Genomic DNA, 25,555 nt, shown 5'->3' with positions numbered 1-25,555 from the left:
TTTCCAATAGCTGGCACAGGTATGCTGGATCAAACTGCCTTCTGTGTTATATCATTTTGTGAATCAATTTGGCTCAGGTGGCAGCAACGTTACCTCTGAGTTCAAGTCCTACTGCAGAATTTCGGTAAATAATGTAAGATGGTAGTACTGTGGAAGTGCTACATTATCCTGGCCATCTTTTGACTAAGTCATTACGTTATGTCAGTGTATACTTTAAAACTTATGTGATACTTTCAAAGAAGGATCAAGGGTTCTGTTGTGATCTGTGCATCATGCCTTCTACAATCAGCAAGCTGCCAGTCATTACTTTGATTAACTGTGGAAACATGTTATGTGCAAATCCCCATTTTCAAAACCACGCAGGGTCAGAACTGAGATTTGTTGGATGGAGCACTGCAAAGGGCCGGTTGTCTCAATCAATTGGATGGCAGGTATGAATTAGATGGTGCCTGCATCACGAAGTTTTATCCCTGTTACAGCTAGAGTGGATATATGTCCTGCTTTCTCACCTGACCGTTGGAGGAGACCAAAGCATTGTGGGTCAGGCCTACCCTCAGGCAGAGAACTGAAGAAAGAAGCTTTCTAGCCGAGCCATTTGCTTGCTTAGTTCCCTAATTGTGACACATTCTCTTTTATTTCACTGAGTCCTTAAACATGAATAACCATTGCTGTATCTCTACATCCTATGGTAATGGGACAGTTGTCATCTTTAGAACCCATCATGTACTGACCTCAAACTCCTCAGGGAGGTGGTGCAGGTTTAAACACATATAAAATGATATGTGTTTAAACACAGTATGATGTAGCATAGAAAGTAATTCTCCTCCCACATTCCCAATTCTACCTTCCAGAGATCTCCCACTGAAGAGAATTGTACTTGATTCTGTTCAAAAAAATGTGACCTCACATCAGCAAAAGTTAAAATCAACCACACTCAGTGACAGGACTGAGTTTACACTTGATTCTCTGTGATCTCTACCCTCTGACTTCCCCACTATCTTGCCCTCATTTGATCTCCTACAAATATTATTTCTGAGATTTTATAATTTAACAGTGCCATTTGCAATCATATATTTAGCTCCTTGCCTCGAACCAATGGATTATCGCTACAGAACTAATAAAACACCTTAATTCCAAGGTTACAAATTAGCATCCTCTAAACTCTTTTATACCTTTCTGCTGGTCCAGTGCTCATTCTGAATGGTTAAAGCTCAGGAAGACATTCAGCCTTAAGTCCATGATGGCTCCTTATAAGAGCTATCTACTTAGTCACACAAACCTCAACCTCTCCTTGCTTCTCTTCATATCTTTTCCCTCTAACTGTTTATCCAATTTCTTTTAAAAATTCTCTATTCCCATTGGTGGATAGATTGAGTACCAAGGGACATCAATTTCCCCAGATCTTCTATCCCATCATTCTTCAGCGACTTCTGTGGCATTAGAGCACATGGCATTAACCTGTTTGGTCATTCATATTGAGATCCAGTTTGACCATATTAGGTAACATCAGCTCTTCATCTCCGAAACAAAATTGTATTAAATTAGAATTATCTGGAAGGAAGGCCACAAATATTCCACTTTACATACCTTAACCACTTTCTTGGACCTTACTATTCTTCTCCATTTCACATCCAGCTTCAAATGATTGTTTTCCAAACTCAACTGATCAACTTCACTGTCTCTAACACTTCCGCTTTCTCTCTGTCCAACTTCTCCGTGTTCCATTCCTGATTCAATGCATCGTAAAACAACCAGTAGTCATGTACACCATCTCATTCCCTGTGAAACTATTTCCTCCAAAGCTCAGAAACTGCTCTAATGGATTATCAATCTGCACAACTAGGTCAACAGGAGCATGTCCCAAGGTTCAACCATAACTGTCTCCTTGATCCACGTTACTCTGATCTAACGACACAGTCATTCATTATTTCTTCGTCAAAATAGCGACTGTTCCTACAATCTACCATTATCCTCTGGATGAGAATTTATCACTTCTAAGTTCACAGTGGGAGTATTCCGTCCCAATTGTATTTAAAAACTTAGCAACTAAAGTACTGATTTAATTCTTCTTCCCTTTACTAGATCAGGCTGAAATTATCTGGATCCCAATACCATACAGGACATCTTGATCGATGTGCCTAAATATCTGTGGCTTGAAAACTGGCCTGTTTTGACACATATAAACCCATGGCAGAAATATGTAATCCTGACTACTCATAATCCTTGAAGTGACGGCAGCCCATGAGGACATGAACAGCACTTTTTTCCATCTCTTTCTATAAACTCAGGAATTACATTAGCTGCTGCATTTTTGCACTCTTCCTATTTTGAATTGTTTTTATGCTAATAATGCTTCTAATGTCTCTGTACAAAGTGCTTTGAGAAGCGCAGACAATCCTTTGAGATGAGAGGTTTTACCCCTTATAACTTTGATTAGTTTGTCATTTATTCTCTGCTGCCTTACAATCTGAAATGTTATTATATCATCATTGATCTCTGCTCCTTCTTGCGTCATTTGATTAGAAGCAAATTATGAGCATCTTGATTTGGGTCAGCTGCTCAATTTTATGGCTAAGATTTGAAAAATCAATCTGGGCTGGAATGTACTCCTCAGTGGAGGCCTGCATCCTCCTGTCCCATTTGCTCATGTTCGCTGTGACTTAGATCATTACCTTGAGAATGAAAGGAGCTGACCCCACAACTTAACTAACAAACATGTCCGTTGATTGCATTATTAAAATGACCAGGTGGTAGATATTTAACTTGAAGGTGGCACAGAAAATGTGGTATTGAACAAGCAACTTATCATAAGCCAAGGAACAGATTATCAGGGTCTGTAAAGTGGCCAAATGATCAATCGGTCCTGGTTTGTGCCATCGATTGGAACACTGAGACAAATTTTAATCCCCATGTTTGCTACCATTTTTGATGATATGGAAAGAAGTTTGCTCTTCTCAATTTGTCACTGGATGAGTAATTCAGAGGCCCAGGCTGATGCTTTGAGATACTAAATGCTAATCATCATAGACCAGTGATGAAACAGGGGACACCATTGCAGCTGGTAGGATTTAAATTCAAGTAGCAAATTAGGAATATAAAGCTAGTTTCAGTATTAGTGACCATGACAATTACCATCGATTGCTGTAAAAACCCTCTGGTTCACTACTGTCTTTCAGGAAGAGAAATCAGCCTTCCTTACCTGGACTGGCCAATATGTGATTCCAGACCCTATAGCAATGTAGATGACTCTTGACTGCCCTCCGACATAGCCAAGCAAGCCACTTAGTTCAAGTGCAATTAGGGATCAGCAAAACATTCTGGTCTTACCTGTGACGCACGAAAGAATAAAGAGTAAAATTTCTATTTCTATACTTCGTTGACATCTTCTCATCTTATGGTAATAACAAGGGAACTGATTTATTAATGTAGTTGCTCCACATTTCTATATCATTAGATTAGATTCCCTACAGTGTGGAAACAGGTCCTTCGGCCCAACACGTCCACACCAACCCTCTGAAGAGTAACCCACCCAGACCCATTCCCCTACCCTATATTTACTCCTGACTAATGCACCTAACACTATGGGCAATTTAGCATGGCCAATTCACTGACCTGCACATCTTTGGACTGTGGGAGGAAACCGGAGCACCCGGACAAAACCCACACAGACACGGGTAGAATGTGCAAACTCCACACAGACAGTCGCCTGAGACAGGAATCGAACCCGGGTCTTTGGCGCTGTGAGGTAGCAGTGCTAACCGCTGAGCCATCGTTTCTGTGCAAGACGTTGGGGATGCAGAGGATGAAGCAGTGCCACAGAGGCATTGTTCTGATAAATACTAATCACCATTACATAAGCAACCATTGATGAGTCAACAAGTTAAAGGAGGACACCACTTTTGTCCTACAGGTATTCTCTTGTAATGCCGTAGTTGTATTCCAGCAAAATTTTGCTTGATGGAATATTGCTTAATAGAAATATTGGACCTATGGGAAAAGTGGGTTAGGGTCAGACCAGCAAAAAATATCACTCATGGTCGCTTAAACATCACCCGGATGTCTAATGCAAAGTATAGCACAGCCTGAATGAAGGTTGAAATCATATTTATTAACAAAAGTAAATTTAACACAATATATTTAAAAATTGTAAGAAAGCTGCACTCGATACAGTACCTCTCACAGAAAGCTGCTCTCACAGTTGGCAGCTGACATCATGTATGTGCAGAACGGAGCAGACCCCAGCGCATGTGTAGAACGGCAAAAACACCGGCTCATGCACAGAATCGTGCGGAGAATTTGGTACACATATGGGCAAATGAACAGAATGAAGCATACGAACCAATCCCTGCTGGAATTCAATATTGCCAGCTGAGGTAAGCATTCTCCAAAATAATGTTCCCTAATTCTTCAGCGACATTATAGCCAAATTGCAGTGCCGAAACTGTGTTATCCCAGAACTACCTGTATAATCACATCAGTTCAAAAAGCTGATTCTTATCAGGATGGTTGGTATATTTCAATGTGCTTACATTGAGTAGTTGATCAAAGGCATAATTGAATCCTGATTTATAATCTGTCACTCCCTGGGCATTCATGTCTTGCACGGCATCTTTGAGGACCTTCTTATTCCGTACATTGGCTTGAACCAAATGCTTGAAGCAGGCCACTGGTTTGGCTTCGTCATTGAACTGCAGAAGGGAAAAAGCCAGTCACAAGGCAGTCAAAGAACAGCAACATCTGGGTGCTAACAATACAGGCCATTAATTAACCAATGACAAGTCAGGACATTATGCATCAACCAAAGGTCAGAGACAGACCAAGGGCCAATCTTCAACCAACCACAGGCCTGTGAAGAACAAGGGGCCATTCAGCAACCAATTGCATGCCAATTGAGCCAGCAAAATCTAAACGCAAACTAGTCAATTGGTGAATTACATCTTTCAATTACATAGTTGCCTAGAGATTTATGTAACAGAGACAAAAAGATGACACTTCAAGATGGAGGTGCCCTCTCAGCTCATTCTAAAATGTTAAAAACATGCACAGTGCCGGACTCGTCCTGTGGAGGGAGATCCCATCCACAGTGTGGCCACTGACTGCTTGGGATGTCTTGAAGCCACAGCCATGGGGCATAATTTAAAAAGTGAGTAGGGCAGTTGAACCCCCAGACCCTCACCTGAGCCTGCTGCCTAAGACTGCCTCCACTTGCTGTCCATGTTTTTTGGTCACTTTAGAGATTCACTAGGAATTTCTAATTAGTCTCGGATACAGAACTAACAGGGTGCTTACTTGCTTTATTGGCTACCTACTGCTCACCTTTTCAGAAACCATCTGGAGTAGGACCTTGTCAGGAAACTGGCCTTCTGAAGAAGACTCTCTGAATGCTAAAAATTAACTCTGCTCTCTCTCCACAGATGCCATCAGACCTGCTGAGTTTCTCTCTCGCAATTTCTGTTTTTATAACAGTAAACTGGCCTGATGGACAACAGCATGAAATTCTTGGCCTGTTCACCTCTGGCTTCAGTGTCACCAATCTTCGACAACACAGGCTGAAAAGTTAGTACAGCCAAGACAAGATTTAGGGTACCACATGAAATACATCGGGTCACGAATAGCCACCCTCTCAAGGATAATTAAGGACGGACAATAAATGTAGGACTAGCCAACAACACTTCTATCCCAAGAATGAATTACAACAGCCAATGTGTGAAATTTACATAATGATTCAGCTCGATAGTTCTGTGGTAAAGAATCCCAGATTCACTATCCTGCGAGAGAAAAAAAAATTCTCCTCATCCTTGTTTCAAATGCGAGACTCTTTATTCTGAGACTATGCCCAGACTCCACCACAAGGGGAAATGACCTCTCCCATATACCCTGTCAATGACCCTAAGACTGTTGTCTGTTTCAATAAGGTCACTTCTCATTCTTCTAAATTTGAGAGAGTGCAGGCCCAACCTACTCAACTGCTCCTCATAAGACAGTCCTTCCCTATCTGGGATCAACCTACCGGACTTCCAATTTCAGTATATCTTGCCTTAAATAAAGGGACCAAAACTGTTCACAGAATTCCAACTGTAATCTGACTAATGCCTTGTATAGTTTTATTAAGAGCTCCTTATTTATATACCACAATCTTGTTTGCAATATAGGCTAACATTTCATTTGCCTTTCCTATTGTCGGCTGAACTTGGATGGTACCTTTTTGTGATTCATGGATGAGGACTCCAAAGTCTCTGTTTGCTTCAGCCTTCTGCAGTTTTTCCCCATTTCAATAAACTCGGCTCAATCTCACATTTTCTCACAATATATTCCATCTGCCAAGTTTTTGCTCACTCACTTTAACTGTCTATATCCCTCTGTGAACTCGCAGCACTTGCTTTTTCAACTATTTTTGTGTTATAAAAATGTACAATCATTATTAATATGGCACACTTCTATGAATTCTTTCCTCCTCAGCTCCTGGCAATTCTGTGTGGCTTTCCTGAGTTACATTTCAACTAGCCAACCAGTAATACCCAGGTTTTGAATATCCTCAGGTATTCACAGTGAATTCCAGTTTTAGATACTTAACAGTTTCACAGTACCACCAAGAGGTTCTGTCGCTTTTCCTGCTAAACAGAAGAACTGACCTCTTCTTTTTCCCTATATTTGGTTGTTTTTGGTATCTCCGATATATCAAGGTCTTCTGTAATGGTTGTTACAGCAGTTACTTCCTTCCCACCAAAGTTTTTTTAAGAAATGACAAAATGAAAGTGACAATAAATATCAACAAGATCTCTATGATCCATAAGCTGACATCAAGTAATTATCTAGCAGCATGTTTATTATAGTGCAGTGTGAAGGAAAATAAAAGTTTTGTTCCCAGAAAGAATTAAACTATCTTTCAGATGAAGGTAGCCAAGGACATAACTGTTATTCTGACATACTGAGCAGCTAGTTACATACCGACTGGTTAGAGGAATGCAAATGGTTGATTGACACAGGGTAAATCAGCAGTCCCCAGAGATGGGATATATCAATAAGTGCTGAGGGGTAGAGGGAAGTCCTCATCAAGGAACTGTCTCGTTTCGATAGAAGATGAGGGTAGAGTAAGGAAAGGTTCCTGATGAAGGGCTTTGGCCCAAAACATCGATTTTCCTGGTCCCTGGATGCCTTTCCAGCACTACTCCAATCTTGACTTTGATCTCCAGCATCTGTAGTACCCACTTTCACTTAATAAACTACCTAAAAATTCACATCACTGCCTGTAGTGGTAACTATGGTTCAAAAACCCCAAACTCTAAACAGTTGGTGTCAGAAGTGTTATTTCATAAAAGTCAAGGTCTAATTAGTTCTACATTTTTAGCAGTAGTTCTAAATTGCAGTTAAACATGTGTAGAGCTGTTTAGTAAAACCAGAAGTTACAATGGCATCAATATATAATAGGGACCAATTTATAGGGAGTTTGACATGCAAAAACTAAGGCAGACAGAACAAAAGATGTGCTGCAGTGATGGAGGTTATGAACTGAAACTTGTTTGCTTTGGTTAAAAACAAGGACTGCAGATGCTGACTTGACACTGACATTTTTTACAAACCCACCGACTCTCACAGCTACTTGGATTATACCTCTTCCCACCCTACCTCCTGCAAAAGTGCCATCCCATATTCCCAATTCCTTCGCCTCCGCCATATCTGCTCCCAGGAGGACCAGTTCCACCACAGAACACACCAGATGGCCTCCTTCTTTAGAGATCGCAATTTCCCTTCCCACGTGGTTAAAGATGCCCTCCAACGCATCTTGTCCACATCCCGCACCTCCGCCCTCAGACCCCACCCCTCCAACAAGGACAGAACCACCCTGGTGCTCACCTTCCACCCACCTTCCACCCTACCAACCTTTGCATAAACCAAATCATCCGACAATTCCACCACCTCCAAACGGACCCCACCACCAGGGATATATTTCCCTCCCCACCTATTTCCGCCTTCTGCAAAGACCATTCCCTCCATGACTACCTGGTCAGGTCCACGCCCCCCCCAACAACCCACCCTCCCGTCCTGGCACTTTCCTCTGCCACCGCAGGAATTGCAAAGCCTGCGCCCACACCCCTTCCCTCACCTCCATCCAAGGCCCCAAAGGAGCCTTCCACATCCATCAAAGTTTTACCTACACATCCACCAATATCATTTATTGTATCCGTTGCTCCCGATGTGGTCTCCTCTACATTGGGGAGACTGGACGCCTCCTAGCAGAGCGCTTTAGGAAACATCTCCGGGACACCCGCACCAATCAACCACATTGCCCTGTGGCCCAAAATTTCAACTCCCCCACCCACTCAGCTGAGGACATGGAGGTCCTGGGCCTCCTTCACTGCCTCTACCTCACCACCTGACGCCTGGAGGAAGAACGCCTCATCTTCCACCTTGGAACACTTCAACCCCAGGGCATCAATGTGGACTTCACCAGTTTCCTCATTTCCCCTTCCCCCACCTCACCCCAGTTCCAAACTTCCAGCTCAGCACTGTCCCCATGACCTGTCCTACCTGCCTATCTTCCTTTCCACTGATCCACTCCACCCTCCTCTCTGACCTCTCACCTTCATCCCCACCCCCATTCACCCATTGTACTCTTTGCTACCTTCCTCCACCCTCCTCCCTGACCTATCACCTTCATCCTCACCTCCACTCACCTATTGTACTCTATGCTACTTTCTCCCCACCCCCAACCTCCTCTCATTTCTCTCTCCACCCTTCAGGCATTCTGCCTGTATTCCTGATGAAGGGTTTTTGCCCAAAACGTCGATTTTCCTGCTCCTCTGATGCTGTGCTTTTCCAGCACCACTCTAATCTAGAACTTGTTTGCTTTAAGTCGGAGTTACACCAGATTTTTGAAGGCTTGCTTGCTGCAGGGCTCGTAAGTCTTCTTGCTGTATTGTATCAAACTCACCACATTAATTATCAACCCCTACCCTAGTGTGTCCATTTTGCATCCCATCTTACTGCATGCCATTCATGGAACAACTTCCCACTCAGAAAATATCCACTAAAAGCATGGAACCCCTAGTGTCCATGCCATCTTCAAAAGGCCACAGTACTTTTGGATAAGTACTAGCATTCCCAAGTTGCCCTCCTCAGCATTATCCATTCAGAGTAATATTAACGTACAGCACGGAAACAGACCTTTGGGGTCTAACTTGCCCATGTCAACCATATGTCCTAAATTAATCTAGTCCCATTTGTCAGCATTTAGCCTATATCCTTCTAAATCCCTCCTATTCACGTATCCATCTAGATGCCTTTTAAATGCAGGAATTGTACAAGCCTCCACCACCTCCTCTGGCAGCTCATTCCTTACACACACCACCCTTTACATGAAAAAGTTGCCCCTTAGATCCCTTTTGTATCTTTTACCTTTCACCTTAAATCTATGCCCTCTTGTTTTGCACTCCCCTACCCTGGGAATAAAACCTCAGTATTCATCCTATCCATGCCCCTCATTTTTTATAAACATCTATAATGCCACTCCTCAGGCTCCAACACTCCAGGGAAATGACCCCAGCCTATTCGGATTCTCCTTATAGCTCAGACTCTCCAACTCCAGCAACATCTTTGTAAATCTGTTCTACATCCTTTTACATTTTACCACATCTTTTGTATAGCAGGGAGACCAGAACTGAACACAGCATTCCAAAATGGCTTAACCATTGTCCTGTAGAGCCGCAATATGATATCCCAATACCTATACTCAATGCACTGACCAATAAAGGCAAGCGTACTAAATGCTTTGTTCACTACTGTGTCTACCTGTGACTCCACCTTTAGGGAACTATGAATATCTCCTAAATTGGCAATCTCTAGAAATAGTGTGCATCAGCATGTGCTTGGGGTTAGAGGCCAGTCCTTGTTATGTGATCCCTGTTAGGTAGAGCTGTCTTCTTCGGATGGAAGGTGGGCCAGAAGAGATTGTGGGAAAATCCAGGCAAAAGTTCTCTAACATTTTGGCTAGCAAGCAACATGCTGCCTTCACAAATCACACTCCATGCCAACTGCCTTCTCATCCTCTGGTTATCAGTAAACCAATCTTCAATTGTCATGGTTTGTTTAATTTTTATGTGTAATTAATTAATGTACAAAAACTGAAGTGCTGCTTTTTAACAAATTTAATAAATTATGAACATTTCTTATGAAAGGTTGCCTGTATTAAGTAACTGTGCTACCAACCCTAAACGCCAATCTGAGATTCAGATCATAACATTGTAATGCCTTCACATAAAATTGAGCTGTTCTTGCTGTCTCTGTTTGCTTTCTCTTTGTGACTTTATCCGTGCATTCATACTTCAGTTCCTCCAGTTGTGGTTCTCCTTTGCCTCCACCATTCTTTTGTTTCTGTCAATCACATGGCATCTAATCTTAACTTCTTTTCTGTTGGAACTGCTTCCATGTCAAGGAATGCCAAGTCACATCAACCAGTATCCCTTATTATTCAAGAAAAATAAAACTGACTCTTTACAATTGATGCAAACTATTCAACATGTTTTTCAAACATGCTTAAAAACTATTGAGTCTACAGACATTTGAAAGAAATTCTGTATTTTCCTAAATGTACTGATTCCGGATCAAAGGTTGCCTTATGCACAGTTACTGATATCAGTCATTCACAGTATTAACATATATAATTGAGGGGGTCCATTATGTAGCAGTGTCAACAGGAAGGCACTGACTCCTGCTGTTGAGGCACACTCAGAGGTTAGTATTGTTGATGGATTTAAGACCACAGATGAGTGACAGCAAGAGTGGAGTGATGGCAAAAGGTAGTTGCAAGGGAGATAGATCAGCAGAACAGTAGGGCGTGGCTCTCAACAGGCTACCTCATCATGGTGTTGGATCTCTTGAATGGAAATTGAGTGCCTTTGAATGAGCGACCCCAGCAGAGACCAAAAGCAACAGTGTACAGGCTTCTTTGTTGTGCTTGATTTCTGTTTTGAGCATGCTCAAAGATTGATAGAAAATCCCAGAAAGCACAAACCTCTGAAAGGAGATATTTTTCACCTCAGTCCTAAAAGGCAAAGCTCTAATCTTGAAATTATGTTCCATGGTTTTATACTCACCAGCCAACTTGTCATATACTCTAAGTATTTTGAATGAGGTCATCCTTTATTCTCCAAAACTCATAGGAATACAGACCCAGTTTCCTCAATCACACCTCACATAACAATCCTGTCATCTCAAAGATTAATTTGGTGAACCTTTACTTATATAGAACTATAGAATCCCTACAGTGTGGAAGCAGACCATTTATCCCATCAAGTCCACATTGATCGCCCAAAGAGCATTCTACCCAGCACCCTCCCCTATTGCTGTAATCTTGCATTTCCCATGGCTGATCCACCTAGCCTGCAAATTCATGCACATAATGGGGCAATTTAACATGGTTAATGCACCTAATCTGCACACCTTTGGACTGGGAGGAAATTGGAGCACCCGGAAAAACCCCACCAGCTGAAGTATCAGCAAGGTTCTAAACATTTACAGCAAAATATCTTCAATCTTGTGCTCAAATCCATTTGCGATGAAGGCCAACATACTATTTGCCTTCCTTTTTGCTTGCTGCACCCACATGCTAGCTTTTAGTGAGACAAGGAGAAGGGCACCCAAGTCCCTTTCAACACTTGCACTCACCTAACCACTCACCAGTAAAAAACAATTTAGCCTTTCTATCTTTTGCCTACTACTCGCTTCATACCAGTGCTGATGGGGTGAGACCCTTAAGTGGAAAATAAAGGCTTGAACTGGCAGGTTATTGGGAAGACCACCTGTGGACCCTCCCATCACAGACTTAATGAGGATAGAGGCAGGAAGGACTACTCACCTGATTAAATTTGCCCTGCCATCAAACTTTTCACATGGGTGGGTATTAAATTCCTCTCACAGAAACACATCTCACATAAATATCTGATGCAGCCTTCCTTCACAGACTTTTTGTGGTCATTACATTTGTGAATACAGTCTAGTGTTGTCAAATACGTAGAAATAATTATGAGTTCTGAATTCTAATCTAGGCAGTGCACCTTCCACTGTCGTCAGTATGAATTATAACTGTGGTACTAGCTTGACTATACCTTTGCCCTTTTTGCAATTCTCCAAATCATTGATCTGAGTCAAGATATTTGTCTATTTGTGATAATGGTCCCTTTGCTGTCCATGATTATAGGAAATGAAGGCAATAACTTCAGGCTACCAATAATTTTCCTCTGAAACATTGACCTTTCACCTCAATTAACTGGTGACTGAAGTGCAGCCAATAGTGCGATGATGCTGAACTGAAACAGTCCTCAGGCTCATCTGCTACGGATGGCAGAGTGAATGATGAGCAAGGAAAGAGCACATGGGTTTATCCACAGATGGATCACAGATTGGTGATCTTCTAGGAGAAAGTGAGGACTGCAGATGCTGGAGATCAGAGCTGAAAATGTGTTACTGGAAAAGCGCAGGTCAGGCAGCATCCAAGGAGCAGGAGAATCGATGTTTTGGGCATGAGCCCTTCTTCAGGAATGAGGAAAGTGTGTCCAGCAGGCTAAGATAAAAGGTAGGGAGGAGGGACTTGGGGGAGGGGCATTGAAAATGCGATAGGTGGAAGGAGGTTAAGGTGAGGGTGATAGGCCGGAGTGGGGGTCGGGGGCGGAGAGGTCAGGAAGAAGATTGCAGGTTAGGAAGGTGGTGCTGAGTTCGAGGGTTGGGACTGAGCCAAGGTGGGGGGAGGGGAAATGAGGAAACTGGAGAAATCTGAGTTCATCCAACTGGAGAAATCTGAGGGTTCCAACCAACCACCCCGTGGCTCAACACTTCAACTCCCCCTCCCACTCCACCAAGGACATGCAGGTCCTTGGACTCCTCTATCGCCAGACCATAGCAACACGACGGCTGGAGGAAGAGCGCCTCATCTTCCGCCTAGGAACCCTCCAACCACAAGGGATGAACTCAGATTTCTCCAGTTTCCTCATTTCCCCTCCCCCCACCTTGTCTCAGTCCCAACCCTCAAACTCAACACCACCTTCCTAACCTGCAATCTTCTTCCTGACCTCTCCACCCCCACCCCCACCCCCACCCCCACTCCGGCCTATCACCCTCATCTTAACCTCCTTCCACCTAGCGCATTTCCAATGCCCCTCCCCCAAGTCCCTCCTCCCTACATTTTATCTTCGCCTGCTTGGCACACTTTCCTCATTCCGGAAGAAGGGCTCAAGCCCAAAACATCGATTCTCCTGCTCCTTGGATGCTGCCGGACCTACAGATTGGTGATGCCTAGGAAGGCATTATTACAAAAAGTGAAGGTTCTCACCACTTCTACAGCTGTCTGACACAGATATTGAAATAGGTTTTTAATGCAGACTAGAATAAAATTCATTGCTGTTCAACTCAAAGTCTACCATTCATTAGGGTTTAGATCTAATTCATTGGTTTAGTTACACCAGAAAGACTGGAGTGGTTGATGAAAGCTTTCTATCACTTTCCCAAGGGCAAATAAGGATTAACAACAAGTGCTAATCTTACCAGCAAAGCTCACATCTCATGAAAGAATAGAACAAATTCACTCCTGTTCAGTAACATAGAAGTTAATGGGTCCTTGTACATGAAAGAAGACAAACATTTTCATACTACTTGTTTTTTTTCTTTATTGTTTTGTGGGATGTGAGTTTCACTGGCAAGGCCAGAATTTGTTGCCTATCCTAAATGCCCCTAAATTGAAGGCTTGGTCAGTTGTTTCAGAGGGCATTTAAGAGTCAACCACATTGCTGTGGGTCTGGAGTCACATGTAGGGCTGACTGTGTAAAGAATATCTTGAACCTTTTTTTAAAAAGACAGTAGTAAGTCCAATGGCTTTTTTTCCCCAAAATCACACTTTCACAGTCATCATTACTGAAACTAGCTTTTAATTCCAAGCCTTATCAATTCGATTTAAATTCCAACAACAGCCAGAGTTGGATTTGAACCCATGTCCTTAGAGTATCAGCTAGAGTCTCTTGATCATCCAGTAGCTAACCCGAACCCTAACTCCAGCTAGTGGAGACACTGGATTCTGGACTGATATTCACTAGGATATAGACATCCTGTAGGCTTGGTGGCCCATCTGATGGTGGACGTCATGGGTTTGTGAGATTCTTTTGAAGGGGACTTGGTGAGTTGCTACATGCACTGTGTTAGATACTGCTGTCACACAATGCACCTATGGTACAGGGAGAAAATGTTTAATGATGGGTAGAGTGGAAATCTAGTGAAACTGAAAGAACTGTGGATGCTGGAAATCAGAAAAAGGTCAGAAACTGCTGGACAAACTCAGTTTGGCAGTATCTGGGGAGAGAACTCAAGAGTTTACGTTTTAGGTTCAGTGGCCATTCTTCAGAACGAAGATGCTAATCTAGTGAGAAGCTTTGCCCTGGATGGCAGTGAGCCTTGTGAGACCTGTTGGAGCTGTATTCATCCAGAACAGTGTGGAATATTCCATCGCACTCTTGACCTGTGCTTTGGATGCTGGAGAGACTTTGGGAGTATGGAAAAGAGTTACTCGCTGCAGAATCAAGGGTGACAAAGGTTACATGCTCCAGCCATAAATGAGGGAGTTGATGACCTTATGGCAGAACATAGAAAAGTACTACCCATCAGTGAAATTAGTTTCCCTCTCTCTAGCCTAACAAATCCTTTAATCATCTTAAACATTGCATTAATAATTTAAGAAAAAGTAGCTGGATATTAGCAGGCTAAGGATGACTTGATTGAAGATCTTACGCAAGATCTTGAATGGTCTTGACATGTAGGATGTAGAAATGATGTTTCCTCTTGTGCCTGAGTTCAAAAGTGGGGGCACTGTTGAAAAATTAGGGGTTGCCCTTTAGGACAGAGATAATGATTTTTCTTTTCCTCTGAGGGCTGTGCAACTTTAAAACCCTCTGCTTCAGAAGGTAGGGTCATTCAATATTTTTAAGGTGGAGATGGACAGAATCCTGAAACAAAGAACTGCGGAGACTGGAAATCTGAAATGAAAACAGAAATTGCTGGAGAAACTAAGCAGGTCTGGCAGCATTTGTGGAGAGAAAACAGAGTTTATGTTTCAAATCCAGTGATTGTTCCTCAGATGGGGAGATCACTGGACTCAAAACATAAACCCTATAGACAGGTTCTTATTAGGTAAGGGAATCAAAGGCTATTGGGAGTAAGTGGGAAAGTGGAATTTGAACAATAAACAGATCAACCAAGATTTTATTGAATGGTGGTAAGATTAAGGAGGCCGAATGGTCTATTTCGACTCCTAACTTGTACACTTGGATGTAACCCAAATATTATGGCACAGTCAGCAGTGTAGTTTGGAACAGAAAGTTACCATGAGATGCTGTTAGTCTAAGACAGATTGAGTTTTCTTTTAGGGAGAAGTAGGAGGTTTCCCACTTTGATCCAAGAAAGATAGTTCAGTGTGTTTTTTTAATGGTGAGAAACCAGGAGCTGTGGAGGGTCAAAAGAACTTGAGGCTCCAAATACAGAAATTGCTAAAAAGTAATAGACTGATGAAAAAGTTCAAAAGTCTCTATCTCAAGGAAACTGGAATATATAAAAATGTTAAGCATAATAATTGGGAGCATGTGTGGATGACTTAATCCTTCAAATCTGATCTACCATTCAATAAGATCATTCCTGATCCTCCACCTTAGGTTCACCTATAAATTTTGAATCCCTTAGTATCCAAGACATCTATTTATCTCTGTCTTCTGGGGTAGAGAATTTCAACTATTCGTAATCCTTTGAGTAAAACTCTTGAAATGCTTGAAACTCTCCAGCCTGGGGGGGGGGGGATTATCCTCATATCACTTAGCCTGTCATGACCATTTAGAATTTTATAAGTTTAACTAGATAATCTGCTGTTTTTCTGGCATCACTCATAGGATTGTGACTCTTCATAATTCTCTACCACAAAACGTTAAATAAGCATCCTTTGAAAAAGATTTTGCTGGGAATCAAATGACATGGGAAATGGTGAGAAAATGAAGATCAAACATGATTGTATTGAATGATGCAGCAAGTCAAGGGACTGCCACCTTAAACATATTTTAGAATTAGAATTAGAATCTCTACAGTTTGGAAACAGGCCCTTCGGCCCAGCAAGTCCACACCAACCTTCCGAAGCGCAACCCACCCAGACCCATTCCCACACCCTAAAATTACACCTGATTAATGCACCCAACCTATGGACAATTTAGCACAGGCAACTCACCTAACCTGCATATCTTGGATTGTGGTAGGAAACTGGAGCATCCATGCAGACACAGGGAGAATGTGCAAACTCAACACAATCGTCCGAGGCTGGAATTGAACCCGGGTCTCTGGCGCTGCGAGGGAGCACTGCTAACCACTGAGCCACTGTGCCGCCCAATGAACATTCAATGAAGCGCAGGATTTTAAAATTGCACAGCCTTCAGAGAAAAAAATAATCTCCCCATCTCTGTCCTAAAAGCGCAACACCTACTTTTTAAATGTGCTCCCAGTTCTGGACTCAGCCACAACATGAAACATCATTTCTACACCCACCTTGTCAAGACCATTCAGGTCCTTACACACTTCAATCAAATCACATCGTAGCCTCCTAATCTCCAGCAGAAACAAGCCCAATCTGTCCAACCATTCCTCATAAAACAATCTTCTTATTCCAGGAATCAGTCGAAAAAAACCCCCTCTGAATCACGTCCAAGGATTAACATCCATCCTTAAATAAGGAAACTAAAACTGCACACTGCATTCAATTTGTGGTTTCACTAATATTCTGTATAAAAGATGCATGCCATCTTTACCTTTCTGTTCAATTCCTTGCATAACAATGAGTAGCACGGTATAAGCACTCTTTACTACCTGCTGTACCTGAGGACCCTTTTGTTCATGGATGACTGTGGGTTGCATCCTTGTTGTTCTGGCTTTCTGTTTCCCTGAAGCAACGTTGCTTGTGACTGAAGAGACCAATACTGGAGTCAAGATTAGAGTGATGCTGGAAATGCACAGGTGGTCAGGCAGCATCCGAGGAGCAGGAAAATTGACGTTTTGGGCAAAAGCCCTTCATGATCACTCCAATACTGGAGTGACAGTCCCTGTTGCAGAGGTCACATCTGTATGTGGACGTTGAACTGCTAGAGCTGCTGAACTTCTTCCTTCGTGCCCACTTGTCTGCTGCAGCGCTCATTAGCTTCTTTTCCCCTGTTTTGAGGTGTTGGTCCAGGGTGCTTCTCCATCTCGCACAGTCAGCTGCAAGCCTTTCCCAGGACTCCGTAACGACATCAAGCACCTTCATGTCCCTTATGCAGACGCCCTTGTAGCGCAACTGAGGATGCCAGTGGGTCTCTTCCCAGATGCAAGCTCTCCATAGAGGACATCCTTTTGGATGTGGCCATCTTCCATGCGGTGGAAGTGGCCCAGCCAGCACAGTCTCCGCTGTCTGAGCAGAGTGTACAAGCTGGGAAGGCCAGTGTGAGATAGGACCGCTGCGTTGGATACACTGTCTCGCCAGGATTTGGCGGATACTCCTCAACTGGAAGGTGTACCTGATACTAATGTTTTGTGATTCATGGACTAGAACACCTAAATCCTTCTGCACCTCAGAGTTCTGCAGTTCTCCACTTATGCAATACTTTGCTTTTTTATTCTTTCTGCAAAAGTGAACAATTTCATATCATCTCCTATTATATTCCACCTACCAGATATCTGCCCACTGTTCTCTTCACTACCACTCCAATACTCCCTTCATTTAAGACACTGATATAAATTGTAAAATGCTGAGACACCAGAACAGACCCATGAGGGACATCCTGCCAGTCAGAACAAGAGTCATTTATGCTTTTTCACTGTTTTCTGCCAGCCAGCCAATCTTCTATCCATGCCAGTATGCTACCATATACCATAAGCCCAGATGAAATGCAATAACCTATTAAGTGGGACTGTTGTCAAATGACTCCTAGAAATTGAAGTATTATATGTACAAACTCTTTTTATCCAAAATGCATGTTACTTCGCCAAAATACTTCAAAAACTGGTTAAACATGATTTTCCCTTTCACAAAACCATGCAAAGTTCCTGATTGCCTTGAATATTTCTTACTGCCCAGCTACAACCTCCTTAATATTCAATTTTAATAACTTCCCCACAACACATAGCACACTGATATATCAGGTTACAGCTTCACGTTTTCTCCTTTCCTCAGTTCTTGAATATATTTATCACTTTCCAGTCTTTGCTACTATTCAAGAATCAAACAAACTTTGGAAATTAACACCAAAGCATCTGCTACCTCTTGGCCACCTCTTTTAAGACCCTTGGATAAACAGTCTGTCAGTGACCTAGGAACTTAATAGCACACAGTTCCATTAGTCTCAATACTTCTCTAGCGATTGTAATTTAACTATTTTGTTTAACTTTTTTCCTCTTTAAGTCCCCGTGGAAACTCTCGCTGTCTGTTTTTTACATTTCAAGCTAGCTTTCTCTCATATCCTAATTTCTTTCAAATAAACACAGAAATTACTGGAAAAGCTCAGCAGGTCTGGCAGCATTTGTGGACAGAAATCAGATTTAACATTTCAGGTCCAGTGACCCTTCCTCAGAACCTAATTTCTTTCTCCTGACTAATCATTCAAAATCTGTCCCGTTAGGTAATTGATACATATAATCAAAAGCTGAAGTTCCAGATTCTTGATAAACCTTTATCAGGTCTATCAACTGGCAATCATGGTTTAGATCCTCAACTAAGAATCTAGTCAAAAAAATCCAAAAATCAGTGAATTGTCCTATCTATCAAAACAAAATAGCCAATCAACTAGGCAGCCAGTCAGAAATCAAACTCAAATAACTCTCAAGAAACAAGTTACTAGTTACTCGATCCTGTTGTTCAGAATCCTGACACGTTCCAAAACACACTCTTCCTAAAGTGAAAAATAGACAAACTGTACTCAAGAACAAAGGTACAGTGATAATTCAGTTTAGTAACATGCAGTCTACTCAGAATGAGCTGTAATTCTAGTGGGATCCAGTGAGTGACAGTATCCTGGATATCATTTCCAGCGTCTCAAAAGCTGTGATTTAGAATTCAAACTGCAACGGTTGACACATATTCCTTTCAGTCAGAGAACAATGGAATGAAATCCAATCTTTTCAACAGGATGATAAGCTTCTATATCACATTAACTGTGTAGAGAGCACAAACCTTTTCCCACTGTGCTTCTGATTAGCATGGTTATCTACTTTTCTCCACAGTGTAATAAAGAACAGAAAAATCTCATTTTACCATTTGGCAATCAGACCCAAAGGTGCCTTATCTCACACTGACTGCTGCCTGACCTCGCTCTACTTCTGTCGGCCCAAATCAAGCCTGAAGCACAGTAGCACTGACAGTCCAGTTATTCTGACCTTGGTAGCGGTATGCTCTGACTACTAACTGTACTGACACTCTTCATAAGCTCAGAACCAATACATACATACTCATATAGTAATGAGAACAATCTCATTTCTACTCACTTAACATTAACTTTCTCTGCTTACTTCCAGTTCTGGCCACTTGCACATGTCCGATTTTTATCTTTATAGAGCTGACAGCCGTGTCCTCAATTGCCAAGGTTTCAAGCTCTGCAGTTCTCTCCCTAAACTTATAAAGACCTATATCCTTTCTCTTCTCCTTGAGCACATGCCTCACAATTTAACTTTTGTTACCTGCCCAAATATGGTTTCATATGACTTGGCATCAAATTTTGTTTGGCCACACGCCAGTGTACCCCTTTCAGGTCATTTTAATCACACAATAAAAATGAGACATGTATTCTGTTGAATCCCAATATATTCAGACACTTGCATGCTTTTCAGCATGCTTTTTGCATACTAAAAGACACATCAGATTATTCATAAATATTACAAAGTACTCCTAAGCAGGCCATTAAGCTTAACAGGTACATGCTTTGCTTATGCTCCACATGAGCCCCCACCTATTCTTCCTTATGTAATCTAATTGATTCCTGTCTCCCCTAATTTGCTTATCTTGCTTCAAATGTGAATTGCACATTCTAACCACTATTTGGGCAAGGAAATTCTATTGGATTTACTCTGACTAAACTGTATTTATCACCTCCAGTTCTAGTCTAGCCTGTAACTGGAAACATCTTTCTATCATACACTTCTATAATCTTAAACATGTCAATCAGGTCATTTTACAATCTTCTCTTTCCTGGATGAAACAGGCACAGTCTGTTCAATTTTTCTGAACCGGGATTTGGTAAATTTCTTGTGAATCTTACTTGTACTTTTACTACTGCTCCTATTTCCTGTTTTTTTTATAATCTGGGGACCAAAATGCAATATAATCAAAATGCAATATAATCAATATAGGTTTTAGATAACATCTCTGATTTTCAATTCTAACCATTTAGAAATGAAGTCCAGGGCTGTTGGGTTTGCATTTTTAGTGTAGTATTAACATGCTATATCTGTTTCTCAACCACATTTAGACACTTGTTTTTCCAGGAGTATGTGGCCTCCTGCCCAAATATACAACCTCATGTACCTTTGTTGAAACTAATTACATGACCATTCTGCAAGTTTGCTAATGTTGTCATATATTTTCTAACTTTTAAAACTACACTCAAAATTTGGTGCTTTATGAACATTTTGATATTGTACTTCCAATTCCTTTGTCTAAATCATGTACAAAAATTGTGAACAACAGTAGGTCCAACACAGATCCTGAAGAACATTGCTTCCCACTGTATGCCATTCAAATCAACTATCTGAAAACCCTTTTCTTGTTTTTTGTTTGGAAGTTAACTTATACTCCATCACCTATTTGTCCCTCTACACATTATGGCCTTACTTAGAAACCTACTACGTGGTATAGTATGAAAGGCTATTTTGGAAAAAAAAACTACTAAATTTCTCTAAACTACTCTTTCTGTCACTTCCCTAAACAACTCAGTAAAGTTGGTCAAACATGATCTTTCTTTTGAAATCCGTATTCACTGCTCTTTGTTATACTTTCCATTTTCAGTGGTGAAGTAGGATGCATAGGATGGGGAAGGAAACTGCAGGAGATGGGCACAATAGAAATGTGGAGCTTATTCAAGGAACAGTTACTGTGTGCCCTTGAGAAGTATGTATCTGTCAGACAGGGAGGAAGTTGTCAACCGCAGGAGCCATGGTTTGCAAAGGAAGTTGAATCTCTTGTCAAGAGGAAGAAGCTGGATGAGACGTGATGGCTCAGTTAGGGTGATTGAGAGTTACAAGGTAACCAGAAAACACCTAAAGAGAGAACTAAGAAGGGTGAGGAGGGGACATGAGAAGTTGTTGGTGGATAGGATCATGGAAAACCTTAAAGCTTTCTATAGGTAATTTGGACTACATGCTAAATTTTAGGGAAAATTAAATAGAGTGAGGGAGTTGGTTAGACAGCATTTAAAAATATCACAGCATATTATGAAACAGGTAGCAGACAAAAAATCAAAAACTCACAATTTAGGAAGTCACTAACTGAGGTACTGGGCTGGGTCACTGGAGTGCTTTTAGTCAGTAAATAGACTGAAATGGCCAAGCTGATATCATTTAATTGGTAAATAGCAATTAGTGAGAGGGTCAGGAGTTATTAACCTTCTGATGCAGAGTCTTAAATCAAGTGAATAAAAATGGTAAAAGGTTGTTTAATGAGATGTATGTAATTATACTTCATGATAACATCTGTAGCAACAGAATTTGTTCATCATCAAACAGATCCTCAAAATATCCCAAACATGGATTTAAAATATTTCAGTAAGTGGCTGCAAGTGAAAGTAGAATATTTAGACTTTGTGAAGAGTTTCTCTCATTCTGTTGATTCCTTGAACAGTGTGGAAACTGCTTACCTCAGAAAGCTTACTTACTGTATCTACTTATTTTGTCAAATTGTATTTTGGAGATTTGTAGCCAGTAAGCAAGTGAAATGAGTATTTAAAGCAGAGTAATAGCAGATAAGATATTGTACCACTGCTGTAGAGAAAAGCTTGCCCACAGTTCCAGTCACAGGTTGTGGAGTCAGGTCTCCCTCCAGAGACTTGAGCACATAACATAGACTGCAACTCCACTAAGAACAGACTATCTCATTGCTTATCTTACTGATATCTACAAGAATTGAAAGCAAAGTGCTGGAGAAACTCAGCAGGTCAGGCAGCACATTTTTCTTCTTTCATGGGATAAAAGTGTTACTGACTGGGCCAACATTTATTGTCATCTTTAGTTGTTCTTGAAAAGGTGGTGGTGGTGAGCTGCCTTCTTGAACTACTGCAGTCCATGTGCTGTAGACCTTCACTGCTGTTAGAGAATTCCAGACTTCTGATGCGGTGACACTGAAAAAACAATGATATATATTTCCAAGTCTGAATAGTTAGTGTCTTGGAGAAGCACTTGCAGGCTGTCATATTCCTACACCTCAGGAATGAATTGAAAAGAAAAAGTACCTGCTGTCCTTTGTCCTTCCAGATGGTAGCTGTCATGGGTTTGGAAGGTGCTGTTTAAACACCCTCATTAAATTTCTGTAGTACATTTTATGGATGGCAAACACTTGCTACTGAGCGTTGGTGGTGGAGGGAGTGCAAGTTTGTGGGTGTGGTGCTGTTCAAGTAGGCTGCTTTGTCTAGGACAGTGTCAACCTTCTTGATGTAGTTGGAGCTGCACTCATCCAAGTAAAGGGGGACTATTCCATTATACTCCTGACTTGTGCCTTGTCGGTAGGGGACAGGCTTTAGGAGGCGAGTTACTTGCTGTAGGATTCCTAACCTCTGATCTCTATTCTTGAGCTGCTGTGCTTTTATGGTGGGTCCAGTTCAGTTTCTGGTCAATGGTAACCCCTAGGATGTTAATAATGGGATATTCAGTGATGATAATACCTTTGAATGTCGATGGTTAGATCTCCTCTTTTCAAAGACGATGATTGCCTGACATTGTGTGGTGTGAACGCTATTTGCCAGTTGTCAGCCCAAGCCTGAACATTGTTCAAATCTTGCTGCATTTTGACAGGATCTACTGCAGTATCTGAGCAGTCTCAACGAGTGCTGAACATTGTGCAGTCATCAGCAAACAACCCCATTTCTGAATTTATGATGGAGGGAAGGTTCACCTATCACTTAGTAGCTGATGATGGTTAGACCTAGGATACCACCTTGAGGAATTCCTCCTCGAGTCTTGCTACAGACCCTTGATGCCACATTCAGTCAAATGCAGCCTAGATGTCAAGGATAGTCACTCCCATCTCACCTCTGGAATTTCGCTGTTTTGTCCATGTTTGAACCAAGGCTGTAATGAGGTCAGGAGCTGATTGGCTCTGGTGGAACCCAAAATGGGTGTCAGTGAGCAGGCTATTGCTGAACAGGTGCTGCTTCATAGCACTGTTGATGAGACTTCCCTTCACTTTACAGATGATCAAGAGTAGACTGATAAATCAGTAATTGGCTGGATTTGATTTGTCCTGCTATATCAGTACAGGACATATCTGGTCAATTTTTCAGATTATTGAGTAGCTATGGTAGCTCCATTGAAACAGCTATGCTAGGGCTCAGCATAAAGAAGGTTACATGTCTTCTGTACCATTGCCGAATATTGTCAGGTAGACAAGCAGGAGGTTGGAAGAACACAGAAGCCAGGTAGCATCAGGAGGTGGAGAAGTCAAAGTTTTGGGTGTGACTCTTCTTCAGGACTGGGGGTGGGGGTAAGGGAAGCTGCAGATAAAGGGTGGGTAGGTGAGGGTTTTGGGTGGGGAGAGGGGCAGAGTGGTGAGGTAGTGATAGGTGAACACTAGTGGATACAGCCTGGTTGGTCGATGGGAGGAATGAATCTGGTTGGTAGCTTGAAGGAAGGGTCGGTCAGAGGAATGGAAGGGAGGAGCAGAGGCTGGAAAGGGAGTCAGGGGATAGGAAGAGAGGTTATTTGAAATGGAGAACTCAATGTTGAGTCCTCTGGGCTGTTGGCTGTCAATTTGCGTTCTGATTTGTTGTGGCAATGGAGGATGGTTAAGTCAGAAAGGGAATGGGAAGGGGAATTGAAATATCAGGGCCCAAAGACTTTGACTTAAGTCATTCCTGGTATCACACGGAGTGAATCAACTGGCTGAAGACTGGCATCGATGATGCTGTTGCTTCTGGAAAAGCTGAGGTTGATCATCCACTTAGCATTTCTGGCTGAAGAATGTTGCAAATGTGTCAGCTTTATATGTTGCTCTAATGTGTTGGGCTCTTCCATCACTGAGGACGGGGGTATTTGTGGAGCCTTCTCCTCTAGAGAGTTGTTTAATTGTCTGCCACATTCACAATTGGATATGACAGGACTGGAGAGCTGAGATTTGATCCATTGGTTGTGTGATCATTTAGCTCTGTCTGTCACTTGCTGCTTATGTTCTTTGACAAATAGTCCTGTTACGTAGTTTCACTTGGTTGACACCCCTTTGTTAGTTGTGCTTTGCCATGTCATGGGGATATGCCGGGTCATGAGGTTTCAAATTGTGTTGGAGTACAGATCTGCTGTTGCCGATTGCCCAAAGTGCCTCACGGATGCCTAGTCTTGGGTTCCTAGAGCTGTTCAAAGTCCTTCCCATTTAGCACAGAAACAGTACCACAAAACACAATGGAAGGCAGCCTCAATATGAAGCCTTCATCTTAAAACAACTCTGTGGTAGTTACTCTTAACAATAATTGTCACAGACAGATGCATCTGCGGTAGGCAGATTGGTGAAGATGAGGTCAAGTATGTTTTTCTCTCTTGTTGGTTCCCTCATCACCTGCAGTAGACCCAGTCCTTTAGAACCCCATCAGCTTGATCAGTAATGGTGCTGCTGAGCTATTCTTGGTGATTGACACTGAAGTCCCCCATCCAGAGCACACTGTATGCCCTGTCTATCCTCAGTACTGCCTCAAAATGGCATTCAATGTGGAGAATCTTCAATTAAACATGTAATAAGGAAGACTATCATAATGTTGGCCTTTATTTTAGACAGAATGAAGTATACAGTTAACAAGATCTTGCCAAGACTCTTCAAAGCATCAGGTTAAACCTTAGCTCAAATATTGTAAACAGCTTTGGACACCTTCTCAAAGAAATTATATACTAGCAATATATGCAGTCTTCAGAAGGCTCAATGGGTCGATACCAAGTATGGAGGGACTTCTTGTGAGGAGTAGATTGGGCTTGCACACTTTGGCATCTAAACAAATGAAAGGCGACCTAATTGAAACATCTAAGATTCTTAAGAGGCTTGACAGGTTAGATGTCTCGTTATGGAAGAGTCTAGGACCCGAGGGCATAATCTCAGAGTAAAGAGTTGCACACATAAGAAATTGCTCAGAACTTTGAGAATAGGAATTGGGATATTACGTTGAGGTTGTACGAGACATTGGTGAGGCCTCTTCTGGAGTTCTGGTCTCCTTATTATAGGAAGGATATTATTAAGCTGGAGAGGGTTCTGAAGAGACTTACCAGGATGTTGCTGGGAATGGAGGGTTTGAGTTATAATGAGAGACTGGATAGGCTGGGATTTCTTTCACTA

At 41.9% G+C, this 25,555-nt stretch overlaps 1 protein-coding gene across 4 annotated transcripts in view; it reads right to left on the bottom strand.

The window, feature by feature from the left end:
• LOC140483931 (voltage-dependent calcium channel subunit alpha-2/delta-2-like) overlaps window positions 1–25,555 on the bottom strand; it is an 839,332-nt gene that overhangs the window by 177,526 nt on the left and 636,251 nt on the right. For 3 of the 4 annotated variants that reach the window (XM_072582773.1, XM_072582774.1, XM_072582775.1), the window contains one exon: window positions 4,530–4,688. The exons of the other annotated variant lie outside the window; for it this stretch is intronic. In XM_072582773.1, the coding sequence (XP_072438874.1) occupies window positions 4,530–4,688 (159 nt within the window). The remainder of the gene's footprint in view (window positions 1–4,529; window positions 4,689–25,555) is intronic. 4 annotated transcript variants of the gene reach the window in all.

The sequence above is a fragment of the Chiloscyllium punctatum genome, chromosome 12 (genome assembly GCF_047496795.1).
Source record: "Chiloscyllium punctatum isolate Juve2018m chromosome 12, sChiPun1.3, whole genome shotgun sequence".
Taxonomy (NCBI): Eukaryota; Metazoa; Chordata; class Chondrichthyes; order Orectolobiformes; family Hemiscylliidae; genus Chiloscyllium; species Chiloscyllium punctatum.
This window is presented reverse-complemented; position numbering and strand designations above follow the sequence as displayed.